Source organism: Petaurus breviceps, unplaced genomic scaffold (assembly GCF_028583685.1).
Source record: "Petaurus breviceps papuanus isolate PSGF00001 unplaced genomic scaffold, PetGlider_PUasm1.0 101, whole genome shotgun sequence".
Taxonomy (NCBI): domain Eukaryota; kingdom Metazoa; phylum Chordata; class Mammalia; order Diprotodontia; family Petauridae; genus Petaurus; species Petaurus breviceps.
This window is the reverse complement of record NW_027185575.1, coordinates 6,973,252-6,987,783: the sequence shown is the minus strand read 5'-3', so window position 1 is coordinate 6,987,783 and position 14,532 is coordinate 6,973,252. Positions and strand designations below refer to the sequence as shown.

Here is a 14,532-nt window from a genome sequence, read left to right as displayed (position 1 = left end):
TCTTCTTCTTCTTCTTCTTCTTCTTCTTCTTCTTCTTCTTCTTCTTCTTCTTCTTCTTCTTCTTCTTCTTCTTCTTCTTCTTCTTCTTCTTCTTTTTAACAAGCCACAAATATTTCCCAAATTCTCCTTCTTTTCAGCAATAGAAAAAGGAAGTAATGGGTAGCTACAGAATGTTTTAGAACTGAGGTGTCAAGGTCTTACTGCCAGTACAACTTGAGAAGACGAAAAGAGTCACAGATGGGTGGGAGGTGATGCTTGTACATAAGAATTGCCCTCAAGCCACAGTGCTCTGAGCATAGGAATTCAGGGATAGCTCCAGATCTGTTTTCCATAAAGTTGATCTTTCTGGATCTGACCCTGGCTCCATTTTGTAGAAGGGTTTGTTTGATCTTGCTTCAGCACTGGGTCATTTCTGAATTTTTCTAGTGTGGCTCAATTTTAGCCTTACCCCAGCTGTTCTGAAACAAGAAGAGAACTGGGACTTGGGGAGCCTGTTGTGAGAAACTACTAATGTCGGGGTGGGAGGACAGAAGAGGCTTGAGTTCTAGCTCTAGCTCTGTCTCTGTCTTGTGTGGTTTTAAGCAGTTGGCCATCTCCCACCTCTTTGCCTTTGATCACACTGTTCCCAATGCCTGTGATGCCTTCCCTTTTCTTTTTTGGTCTGTTAAGTTGCTATTTATCTTTAAAATACATTTCAAGTGCCCCCTCCCCCATGAAGCTTCCACAAATAACCCTTGTCAGTCACAGAGTTCTCAGTAAGACCCCACATAGCACTTTACTTGGACCTCTCTAATTCTCTTACTGTAGATTGGAAGGGAGAGAAAAGAGAGGTTCAGAAATATGCAGGGAACTTCCTTCATGAAAACATCCTTCACTAATGCAGATTGGAAACTCATTTGTAACTTTGAGTCTGAGGTCCTGGAAGGTCAAGAGATTTGCTTATGTTCATGCAGCCAGGACTTCAAAGAATTGTTGAGACCTCAAACCATAAAAGAAGGAATCCTTCCTCTAACAAACTCAGACCAGACCCTGCTTGAAGACCTCCGAGGAGGGAGCACCCACCACCTTTCAAAGCAAAGCTTTCTACTTCCAGACAGCTCCCATCATCAGGAAGATCATCAAGATGTTGATGATAGTCTCTCTGTAACTTCCACCCATTTCTCTTTGTTTGGTCCTCTGGGGCCAAGCAGAATACAACAGCTTTATGATATTTACAGACAACTAGCCCATGTCCCAAAGACTTCTGCAGCCTCAACTCTCTCAATTCTTTCGATTGATATCTCACATGTCATGAACTCAAAGACGTCCACCATCTTGGGCATTCTCCTCTGGACACTGTCCAGCTTACTCACACTTCTTAAACTGTGTTGTTCAGAACAAGACCCTAGGCAAGGTCTAATGAGCACAATCAATAAACTTCCATTAAAGGTCTACATGTGCCAGGCACTGTGTGCTGAACAAAGTATAGGACTTGAACCCAGGGTTTCCTGACTCTCCGCTCAGTCATTTTTTCAGTTGTGTCTGACTCTCTGTGACCTCATTTGGGGTTTTCTTGGCAAAGAGACTGGAGTGGTTTTCCATTTCCTTCTCCAGCTCATTTTACAGAGGAGGAAACTGAGGTCAAACAGGGTTAAGTGACTTGGCCAGGGTCACACAGCTAATAACTGTCTGAGGTGACATTTGAATTAAAAAAGATGAGTCTTCCCAGTTCTAAGCCCAGAGCTCTATCTAAGACACCACCAAGCTGCTCCCTACTCACTATACCACACCTTCTTTTATGTAATACTGTCTTTTAAAGTCCTACCTGCTTGTGCCTTATTCTCTTGCTAGACTGTGAATTCCATAAAAGCAGGGACTGTGTCTTATCCAAACTCCCTTAACCCCCCAACAGAATCCTCTGTATGAGACAGGCACTGGATAATATTCGCAGAATGTTTGCTTAATTGCTGACACATAGAATCTTTATTCTGTTTGGACTGTTGTGAGGAATTCTGCACATAGAGATCTTCAAGGTCGGGCTCCACCCAAAACAAACTCATAATCTATCCCAAAGCCCCCCCTCTCTCTCCCTTCCCTCCTCCTGTCCCACCCACTAAATCACATTGAATCTGTAATAAAGAATTTTAGTTCAAAGCCAAAAGGCAAACCCATGAATGCAGTTGGACTGATCTCATTCTTTGCTGGTGTTGGCTTTGTCTTTTTTTTTTCAAGTAACTGACCTAGATTAGTTTCCAAAATGATGATATGTAAGAGGTTTTTTTTGTTTTTAATAGTCTAAAGACTGTGGGTAGTTAGTATATAGAATAATGTGAAAGAAGGCTGAAATTGAGATCACACTGAAGTTGGAGTCAGAAAGACCTGAGTTTGACACTTGCCTTAGATACTCAGTAGCTGTATAACCCTAGGAAAGTCACTCAGCCTCAGTTTCCTTATCTGTAAAAGGGGGTTGTACTCAATAGTCTCTTAGATTCATTCTAGCTCTAAATCTATGATCTTATAAATATGCTGAATAGGAAGGAAAGACAGAGGACTGGATGAGCTTATGACTGAAATCATTTTCACCCAGGGTTCATTATGAAGGTATCCTTTTGGAAGGTGTTCTGATTCACATATTCGTGAAATGATCCCACAGGGTGGAGTCCAAAACTGATCTTCACCACATTTTGGAAATAGGGCTAAGGTTCTGAGAGGTTACATAGGCAGGAGCTTTCAGATATTTCAAGATACCCTGGGGAGGAAAAAAAACCCTACCCCACCATTAGCCTATCACTACCCTGGAAATTCCACCATTAGAAATGTGTTCCTTTGGCTAAAAGCCAAAGACTTCCCAAGGTTAAATTAGATATTGTCTGGCCTTGTTGTGTATTAATCTTTTATCAGCCATTAACATCTTAAGTTTTTTCAGAGGAATGTGGATTTAGAGAATCAGTAAAATACAAGCCTTTAGATGATAAGAATTACTTCTTTTTATTTCCTATATCTTCAGCACACAGTGGGCCTCTAGATTATAGCCATAGGTACAGTAGTGAAGGGACCTTAGAGGTCACCTAGGCCAAGGACCCACTTTAAAGATAAGGAGTCTGTGATCCAAGGTAGCTAAGGGACTATACTGAGAGTAACAAGCTCAGAGGTGAAATTTTAACCCAAATTCTTGGCTACCAGAGTCAATGATCTTTCCAATGAGCTACATTGCTCCCATGATGCTTGTTATATTGAAAATTAAAGAAGTTGGAGGGCTATCAAGCCCAGCCTTCTCATTTTTTTTCAGAATCACCTTAGAACAAAGGGTGCTGGGGCAGCTAGGTGGTGTAGTGGATAGAGGACAGGCCCTGGAATCAGGAGTCAAGTTCAAATCCAGTCTCAGGCACTTATTAGCTGTGTGACCTTGGGCAAGTCACTTCATCTCAATTGCCTCAAAAAGGGGAGGGGGGAGTGCAAAAACCCCAGGTTTAAATAGCAGAGATATGAACCCCAGGTTTCTGGAACCAGAGCCAACACTTTCTCCCCTACTGGGACAGACGCATTGAAAGACAGAGTAACTTCTGGTCATAATAAAGGTTCAAGGAGAATGCCAGACTGAAGGGCCAGCATGGAAGAAGATGCCAAAGGCATGGTCCATGTACTTTGCAACTTCTCCATGGCCCAGTCTTCCTCAGGGTCTGCCACCTTCTCTTGAGGGGCAAGAGCAGGTAATGGAAAGAACACGTTCAAATCCTGGTTCAGTCATTTAGCACTATGGGACCTTCAGCAAGTCTCTCCTTTGGAGTCAAGCCCAGACCACTTGTGATCATGCCATGGCTCCCCAAGGGACTGCCGCCCCAACTTTGCAGACCAATCAAATAGAAGAGAGGCCACTAGTCTATGGCAATGATAACAGTGATGTGACTATATTAGTGAAATCACTAAAAATTTGACTAGAAATTACTTTTCCACCTAGGAAGGTTGACCTGTTTCTAAGATGATGCCTCTCATCCATAGAAGCTGATTTCTAAGACATTCATCCCTCAATGGGACCCATTGGGTACTTCATCTTCAGATGCTCTCTTTGACATGATGCTGGTTCAATGAAGTTTCCTTTCTTAGCCCTGGGACTCTGCTCCCTGGAAGAATGACCCTCTTCTCTTTTTTGTGCAATCTGATTACAGTTCCTCCCCATTCCTCTCGATAGCTGCTGTGATTTATGGGGTCCTTTCCCATCCCTCCTTAGCAGATGTGCTTAGCAAAGGCAGCATCATGTGATGAAAGCCCTGATTGAGCATACTCGTGGCTCCCCTTGCCAAATGGTCATGTCTTAGACCATTAGACAAAATGGACATTCAGCCAAATTCATGAGGATCTTGAGGACTTCAGGGAGATTACAGAATCATAGACTTGGAGTTGGACGTGACCTTGGAGGCCATCTAGTCCCATCCTTTTATTCTGCAAATAAGTAAACTGAGGCTCACTTAACAAGCCTCCCTGCTGCCCTTTCCACCCTCCCTCCTTCAAGAAGGTCACATTCCCTGTTACCCAATATGGTCCTTTCTGACATCACAGGTCAGATTATCATGGTTAAAACTTGTCTACATGCTATCTGCCCTCCCCCCATTCATAGAACAATAGCCCATCAAAGTTAAAGGGAACCTCTAGGCCGTCCTATTATGAACCATACCTAGGTATGAATCCCCTCTTCTATGACCTTGCCATGCAGTTGTCTAGACTTGGCTTGATAAGCTCTAACAAGATGGAGGCCACTATCCCTTTGAGGCAACCCATTACACTTTTGGATAGTTCCAGCGATGGGACAGTTAGGGGGCACCATACTGCATAGAGCACCAAGTCTGGAGTCAGGAAGACCTGAGTTCAAATCCAACTTTAGACATTTACTAGCTGTGTGAGCCTAGGAAAGTCACTTAACCCTGTCTGTCTCAGTTTTCTTATCTGTAAAATGAGCTGGGGAAGGAAACTGCAAACCACTCCAGCCTCTTCACCAAGAAAACCCCAAATGAGATCACAGAGTCAGACGCGACTGAACAGCAAGAAAAGTTGTTAGGAAGATTTTCCTGATATGAGTCAAAAATCTCTCTCTCTAAAAACTCTCCCCATTTCTCCTAGTTCTACCTCAGTCAAGTGGAAGAAATCTAATCCCTCTTCTCCACAATAGCCCTTGAAATATTTGAAAACAAAGATGATTCCCCTTCCTCAAATCCTCTCTGATCTAGGATGACCACCTAACTTCCTTCAACCAAGCCTCACACTGCCCTTCTTGTGGTTCCTCAATCAAGGCCCTCCATCTGCTAACTTCATGCATGACCACTGGCCATCCTCCATGCTGCAGTGCTCTCCCACCTCATCTCCCTCCTCTGCCTTCTCTGGCTTCTTTTAAGTCCCATCCAAAATCCCACCTCTTACAAGAAACCTCTCCTTAATGCTGTTGAAATCTCTCTATTAATTATTTCCAATCTATCCCATCCATATCTTGTGGCACAAAGCCCCATATGTAGCTGTTTTCATTTTGTTACCCCTCATTAGACTCTGAGCTTCTGAGAGCAAAGACTGATTCTTTGTCTTTTTTTGTAAACCAAGCACTTTAGTAGGTGTTTAATGCGTGTTAGTTGATTGACTCACATTGATTCCTTTTACTTGTATTCAAGTTGGTTCTATTAAATTTCAACAAACATGTCTCCTAAACATCTATGGATAAGGTGCTATGATAGGCAGCAGGGACACAGATCCAAACACAGCTCCTGACCTAGGAAAGTGCCTCCCAAATGATAGGGCTTGGTAACTTCTGGTTGATGGATTGGGCATCCTGGATCAAATAATTCTCAAGGAGTTCAGATTCTACCAAGGGGGTTACCCAGTAAGGACACAGGTAAGGAAAAACTATATGAAATAAGCTCAAAGGATTGTTGTCGTAGCTGGTAGAATACTTAAAAGTGGGCGAATCCTGTAGAATTTAGAGAACTGATCCAAGGCTTCAAGGGGTATCAGAAGGTAGAGATGAGGAGGAACTACATTCCAGGCATGGGGAACACATGCAAAAGTTACAGAGGTGGGAAATCAAATGCCCTGTACCTCAAGTGGGCCAATTTGGCTGTGATTGGGAGAGTGGGAGGGAAGTAATGGGAAATCAGACTGATTTCACATTTCACATTTCTGAAATACTCAAAGCATCGCCAACGCCTTTGTGTTAGCCAAAAGCAAAGCTGTCTTTGCTGTGCCTGAAACTCCATATGGTGGTCATTTTTAGCTTGTGTTAACTCATCTCTCCAGGGTTCCCAAGTTCTCCCACCCCCAGATGATACACTTGATGTCAGCAGGTTTCTGTGAATTGTGTGCACTCTCCCCTGATTTCCCATTCTTCTTTGTGGCAGATTCCAATGAACTGCCTGGCTTCCTAGGTCCTACTCTGCATTCCATCTTTCCAACAGGCGATTGTTCTCCATTCCCATCCCAATGATCATAGCTGAGGCTGGGGACTGCTGGGAAATGGGTTTCCCTCATCATAGGCTGGGGCAGGCAGCTTTTTTCTTCTCTTGACTAGGCTACATTCAACCTCAAAATCCTCAGGGGAAGGTTTCCACTGCCTTTAAAAAGAGCCCCTCCCTCTTTTATATACTCTAGATTACAGGCTTGCAATGTTTGAATCCTGTTCTATAATTTCCTTAAGAGCCGCTAAAAATGCTCAACTCTGTGTTCTGACAAACTTTTCCAAGGACGGCCTTTTGCCTCTAAGAAGGCATTCTTGCTTCCCTCTAAGCAATTCTGACATTTCAAGGGATTTCACAGTCCTGGAGGCTGAGCAATTCAATGCAATCCCAACATTATTAAATTGATCATTTTATATTGATTAATACAAATAATATGAAGCACCCACTATATGCTGGGGATACAAGCCCATTCCTGCCCTAAGTCAAATTCTTATCCTGTTAATTGTCAGAAATGACAAATTCCAACATCCTTTTCTCAAGCAAGAAGACTCCAGCTCAGAGGCAATGCATCCAAAGAGCATCCTGATGAATAAGTTGCTACATTTTACCTTTTATAATTTCCTCACCTGTTTTCCATCCTTTCAAAATTATCAAGAATACTTGGACTTCCTCCTATTTCTTTGATTCATATTCTGAATTACAAATTTGAGTTAAAAGGGACCTAAGATATCAGCTGGTCTAACCCTTCATGTTACAGAGGAGGAAACATGAGGCCCAGAGGAGTGACTTACCCAAGGCCTCCCAGAAAGCAAATGACAGACTGGGATTTGAACCCACGACCTCTGATGAAATCCCATGCTTTCACTATGACTCTAGAGTAGGGAAGCATGGTTATGATATCCCCGAGAAAAGTTGAGAAAAATATAACCATTTCCTTTCTCTTAAGAAGCAGAAGACTATGGATATGGAATATTGCCTTTACTAATAAATATGGTTGTTGTGTTGGTCGATTTTGTTAAGTTGTATAGTTCTTTTTTTTTTTCTGTTTTATTTCAGAACATGGTTCACCAGGTAGGAAATGAGAAAAGACATGTTCAAAAACGAACGTGATATAAAAAGAAAAAGTATAAATAAAAATAAGATTTTTTTTAAAGACATAGGGCTTTCTATAAATACATTTCATTAATCAATCAATAAACATTAAGTACCTATTAGGTGCCAGCACAGGGGGATATAGAAATAGACAAAAGACAGTCCCAACCCACGAGGAGCTTACAACCTAAATTATTAACATGTAAAACATTCACAGAACAAGGTAAGTGCAGCTCAATTGGGAAATGACTGAACAGGCTGTGGCATATGAACGGGATGAGATATAATGATGTGGTTAGAAAGAATGAATGTGAGGAATTCAGAGAAACATGGGAAGACTTTTATGAACAGACACTGAGAGAAACAGAGAGAAGCAGAGAAAGCAATATAAATTACTCCAATCACGTAAACGAAAAGAATGCTAAGGATGCTGAACTCTGGGAACCAGCACAACCAATTTCGGAATTCAAGTCCACACAATGAAACATGGAGACTTCTTTAAACAAAGTTGGACCCCCATAGGGGAAGAGTATTGCCAACAATGCAGCCATGCTTGTTGTATTGGGTTTTGTTTAACTACTCTTCTCCCAAGCATGGCATATTTGTCATTCTTTTTGGTGAGCAGCTTGAATTAGATGCCAAATAAAGTAATAATAACTACCATTTTTATGTAGTGCTTTAGAGTTTTCAAAGTACTAGATAAATGTGATCTCCTTTGATCTTCTCAACAACCCTGGGAAGTAGGTTCTATTAGGAGCCTCATTTTACAGATGGGGAAACAAAGACAAATAGAAGTTAAGTGACTGACCCAGGGTCACACTCACAGTTAATAAAAGTCTGAGAAAGGTCATCCTGACTCCAAGGCCAGAAGTCTATCCACTCTGCTAACACATGGCCAAATGCTATGATTCTTTTGTTAAAAGGGAGTGTTCAATCATTGGGTGGGGGTAGGAGAGATTGTCTAAAAGTAACTATGATACAAAAACAGATAACATCAATAAAACTTGTGGGATTTTCAAAAAACAAAACATTCTTAAGCAGTCATCTACCAAAAAATAAGCATTTATTCAGTATGTACTCTGTGCCAGGGCTAAGTCACACTAACATTTATATTTTTGATCAAATACAAATGCAGGCATACATACACACATGCACCATTGTATGCATGACATTACTAAGTAAGGTAGTAAGAAAATGTTTTTTAATGAAAATATTAACAACAGTCACAAAACTATTGAAAATGAATATTGCAGAACTGTAAGTAAGGGACAAGCTTGGTCCCAAAGAAGAAATAGGAAACAACACCTCCCCTTCCTCCTATGCAGAGATGCGGGTGGAGAAAGATCTATAGATGTAGAATATTTCAGAGAATATCAGATTTTTTCAATGTATTTTTCAGTTTTGCTTAATTTTTTTCTCTTTAAAAATTGTTATGAGGGATGTCTCTGAGAGGGACAGATAAAGGAAAGGATAGAAAGGTAGATATAAAGGCCAGATATATCAATAAAATCTATTTTTTTAAAAAGATTAGTTCTCCACATACCTACAGAACCAATACCATGGTCTTCCTCATTCACTGAGAGGTCATGAGTAGACCAGAATGCTTACACAGCACTGTAGCAAATTATCACTCAAAGCATTCTTAAATATAGAAGTAGATAATTCTAGTTGTTGATTTCTGTTCTTTCCAGCCAAAACAAATTGCTTTACCTTGCCAGAGGCAGTAAGACAAGATAATTAAGAATCATACAGTATTATTTCCCCAGAGGTCCATTCATGATCACTTCAAGTAACATTTATGGGAGCAGCATGATCATATTAGGCAGCCTCAATCTTGTCTCAAAGGTTTTTCTGCCCAGTAGTGAAACCCTATGACCAGACCAATGACCACCACAAACTGAGTATCACTTTAGTCAAGGCCAAAGATAAGGCCATTCAGATGGGGCAGCTAGTAACAAGATAATGTTTATTTTCACCAGGTCCAATATCATCCTAGAAACTCTCCCCATATCCCCACAGAGAATTGTGATATTCCAAAATTCAAGAACAAACCAGAGTGACAGCATGGTAGAGATTACAAAAACAACTGAAAAAGTATTATTTGCAGGTGTTGCAAAACCAAAACATAATAACATGGCGGGAGTCCCAAAAATATGCCAAAAGGTACTCATATTTCAGGTGTGGCAAAAACAGTCAAAGGGTAGTAACATGGAGGGTATCACAAAAAAAAAAAACCCAAAGGGTTTGGCATCACAAAAACAAGTAGGATGACAAGATGGTAGACATTGCCAAAATAAACCAAAGGGTCACAATATAGTGAATATTGCCAAAACAAACTAAAAGTATTAACATTTCATGGGTTATAAAAACAATATTTAGTAACATGGTGGGCATTCCAAAAACAAACCAACATATTAATACTGTGGGCATCATAAAAGCAAGACAAAAGGCAACTATATGGCAAGCATCACCAAAACAAACTTGAAACTAAAGGATAATAATATGGTGGATATCCCCAAGACAAATCGAACAATGACAACATGATGGACATTCCAAGAATAAATCAAAGGATATTAATACTGTAGGCATTGCAAAAGCAAGTCAAAGGATATTAATACTTTGGGAATTTCAAAAACAAACCAACCCTCGAAACAAACCACAGGGTGGCAACACGGTGGACATTGTAAAAAAAGGAAAAGGAAAAGGAAACAACCAAACAGTATCAATACTTTGGTAATTACAAAAACAAACCATACTCCAAAGGGTGACAACATGGTAGGCATTGGAAAACAAAAAAGAACAACCAAAGGGCATTAATACTTTGGGAATTGCAAAAACAAACCAAACTAAAGGGTGACAACATGGTAGACATTATGAAAAAAGCAGCCAAAAGACATTAATACTTTGGGAACTGCAAAACGAACCTATCCTCAAAACAAATGACAGAGTGACAACATGGTGGACATTGTTAAAGAAAAACAACCAAATACTATTAATACTTTGGGAATTACAAAATCAAACCAAACTAAAGGGTAACCATATGGTGGACATTATAAAAAAAACAACCAAAAAATAACCAAAGGGCATTAATACTTTGGGAACTGCAAAAACAAAACATTCCTCAAACAAACAACAGACTGATAACATGGTGGACATTGTAAAAAAAAACAACCAAATAGTATTAATACTTTGGGAATTACAAAATCAAACCAAACTAAAGGGTGACCATATGGTGGACATTATAAAAAAACAACCAAAAAACAACCAAAGGGTATTAATACTTTGGGTGTTGCAAAATCAAACCTATCCTCAAAACAAACAACAGGCTGACAACATGGTGAACATTGTGAAAAACCAACCATACAGTATTTATACTTTGGGAATTAGAAAAAACAAAGGGAAACAACATAGCAGGCATAGTATAAACAAAAACAAAAAAACAACCAAACGGTATTAATACTTTGGGTATTGCAAAAACAAATGAACAAACCAATCAATTCTCAAAACAAACCAAAGGTTGACAACTCAATGGGTACTGTTCTAAAACTCACCAGGGTGTGTGTGAGCCGGATGGTGATCAGAGGGGATCCTGACAAGTTCTGGGACAGCACTGGTGGTGGTTCTACCTTCAGAGAAATAAGGTAACTGGTAGCTAGTATCAGGTGCTTTTTGTAGTTGGCTGCCTCAATAATCCTTGGAAGTAAATGGAAATAAATGGAAAATTATTACAAACTGAACAAAGGGTAACCGTGAAAGAAGAGGCAGGTAGCTGGAAGCCACTTTGAGTATTCACATTAGATTTCAACTGCGTATAGGGAACATCAGCATAAGCTTGGGCAAGCTCTTTTTTGTGAGCTTCAATGTTCTCATCTATATAATAAAAAGGTTAAACTAAATGGTCCCTTTGATCTCTTCCAGCTCTAGACCTAAGATCATGTGAATGGCTTTATGTTTTTATACTGAGCTTTGCAATTTTCAAACAAAATGCATCTCCACCCAAGACTTAAATTCCTAAATGAATATGGAATGCAGGCTTATTGAGAGAAGGAATTAATTTTTGTTGTATTCTTAGTACCTATCTAGTATAGTCAATAAAACTAGTAGATTCTTGATAATCAATCTGATAGAACGTAAACTTATTGAGATCAGAAACTATTTCTTTTCTTTCTTCTTTCTTTCTCTTTCTTTCCTTTCTTTCTCCTTTTCTCTCTCTTTTTTCCTTCCTTTCTTTCTTCCTCTCTTTCTTTTTTTCTCTTTCTTTCTTTCTTTCTTTCTTTCTTTCTTTCTTTCTTTCTTTCTTTCTTTCTTTCTTTCTTTCTTTCTTTCTTTCTTTCCTTCTTTCTGGTTTTGTAACTCCAGGGTCTGGCATAAATGTTAGGTACTTAATAAATGGGCAGCTAGGTAGCACCATAATACACAGAGCACTGGACCTGGGATCAGGAAGACTCATCTTCCTGAGTTCAAGTCTGGCCTCAGACACTTACTAGCTGCATGGCTCTGGCAAGTCACTTAACCCCTGTTTGCATCAATTTCCTTATCTGTAAAATGAGTTCAAGAAGGAAATGGCAAACCATTCCAATATCTTTGCCAAGAAAACCCCAGAGGGGTTCATGAGGAATCAGACGTGATGGAAAAAATGACTAAACAAAAGCAAACTTAATAAATGCTTGTTGATTGATTGAACAAATTAATCCAGTACTAATTAAATACCTACTATGTGCTGTGTTGGGCATTAGGGATACAAAACTAAAACAGTCCCTGTCCTCAATAAGTTTACATTCTATTGGAGTTATATTTTATCTTTTATATAAAACAAAGGCTTATTTAGTTGAATTAAATTGAATGAAGCTACTAACCCAAAGGAGCTTAGCTTGATCAACATTAATCCTGACTCTCCTGAGGGGAAGAGAAATTGTATTGATGGATTAATTTCCTGTACCTGAATGATACCCAAGCTCTCAGGTGAATCTCATAGATGGCACAGTGGATAGAGTACTGTACCTGGATACAGGAAGACCTGAATTCAATCACACCCACTTAGCAGTCTCCTGTCCTGGGTTACATGAAGATCAAATGAGATCATACAATGCCTGGGACATAGTAGGTGCTTTTTTTTGATGTCCAGTCATTTCAGTTGTGTGTATCCAATGCTACCTGACCCCATTTGGGGTTTTCTTGGCAAAGATACTGGAGTAGTTTGTCATTTCCTTCTCCAGCTCATTTTAGAGATGACAAAACTGAGGCAAACAGGGTAAAGTGACTTGCCCAGGGTCACCCAGCTAGTAAGTGTCTGAGGTCAGATTTGAACTCAAGAATATGAGTCTTCCTGACTCTAGTCCTGGCACTCTACGCGCTGCACCAACCATACCAGGTGCTTAATAAATGCTTATTCTCTTGTTCAATTTAAAATTTGCTAAGCACGTATTATAATAACAGTAGCTAACATTTATATAGCACTTGCCATATGCCAGGCATTGTGCTAAGCACTATCCAACTACTATCTCATTTGATCTCCACAACAGCCCTGGGAGGTCGTTTTTATTTATCATCTCCACTCACAGTTGAGAAAACTGAAACCCAGAGAGATCAGGTGACTTGCCCAGCATCACCCAGTAGGATTTGAACTCAGGTGTTCCGAACCCCAAGTCCCACATTCTATCCACTGTGCCTACCATCTGGCTGCCTCTATTGCTGTGGTTCCTCTAACTCCCTTCCAGACTACAGATTTGCCATTGCCCTACATACAGTCTCAAATTCTCCCTAGCTTGAGATGTCTTGTGTAAACATATCACAGCAGATGTCATTAAACCATTACCAGGTTTTTCCCATTCACTCTGCTTCGTGGGTATTCAGTCCCTGCTGACCCCAGGAGTATTGAATCACTCATCCCATGGGGGATCAGTTTCCATTTTCACATTTCCCAGTTGTCTAATTGATATGGTGCTCTTTGTTTCCAGGCAGCATTGAACTATGGGAATCCTGCTGGATTCAGACTGAGATCTGGGATCAAATATCATCTTTGACATTTCTATCCATATGATCTTGAGTAAACTGCTTCTAACAACTCAGTTTTCTCACTTGTAAAATGATAGTAAAGGATGGAGATTATGAATTCTTCCTCCTCATTGGCAATCTGAGGTCCCAAACAACACATAGTTGATTGGCCTACCAGGGTTCCATCTCCCAGTGACAGGGATCATTTGGGGGCACTTGTTCCTGTATCTCCTTCCTAGAAAATGCTATAGCTCTACCTCCCTCCTCTAGACATTTTCTGCATTTTTTCATTCCAACCTTTCTTGACCAGGTTCAACATCTCTTTCTGGGTTGACCACACACAGTGAAGTACTTAGCACAGAGCCCAGCACATAGGAAATATTTAATCAATGTTTGTTCCCTTTCATTCCCTTCTCCTCCTCCCCATTCATACTCTCTTTTGTTGTTGTTCAGTCACGTCTGACTCTGTGACACCATTTGAGGTTTTCTTGGCAAAGATACTGGAGGACTTTGCCATTTCCTTCTCTAGCTCATTTTATAGATGAGAAAACTGAGGCAAACAGGGTAAAGTGACTTGCCCAGGGTCACACAGCAAATAAGTGTCTCAGGCTGGATTTGAATTCAGGCCTTCCTGATTCCAGGTCTGGCATTCCATCCACTACAACCCCTAGCTGCCCACACTGTTTCTACTTGGGCCTTATACAGAACTATTATTGTGATGTTTCTAGCCCCTAGGGACTGTGAGTATCCTATTTTATTCCCCAATGATTTTGCCGAACATATGGATACATGCATACATTTCACCTAATATAGTCCTGGCATCCAGCTCATGATATACGTGTGCCCCACACCCATCCTCCCTGTCCTTCATATAAAACAGTCACTTGTGTTTGTTTCCTTAAGAAGGAACAGGTCTGAGAAGCATGCTGGAGTTGTAAATACGAAACATTCTCAATAAAAATCTCCATAAAGGAAAAACACCCTCTCATCATTTATCGTGCCGGGAAGATGCCTTTGATGAGACACCGCCAAG

At 40.3% G+C, this 14,532-nt stretch overlaps 1 protein-coding gene across 2 annotated transcripts in view; it reads right to left on the bottom strand.

Moving 5' to 3' along the window:
* LOC138158698 (adhesion G-protein coupled receptor D1-like) overlaps positions 1 to 14,532 on the bottom strand; it is a 476,877-nt gene that overhangs the window by 390,510 nt on the left and 71,835 nt on the right. For both annotated transcript variants that reach the window (XM_069084871.1, XM_069084953.1), the window contains one exon: positions 11,057 to 11,198. In XM_069084871.1, coding sequence (XP_068940972.1) covers positions 11,057 to 11,198 — 142 coding nt within the window. The remainder of the gene's footprint in view (positions 1 to 11,056; positions 11,199 to 14,532) is intronic.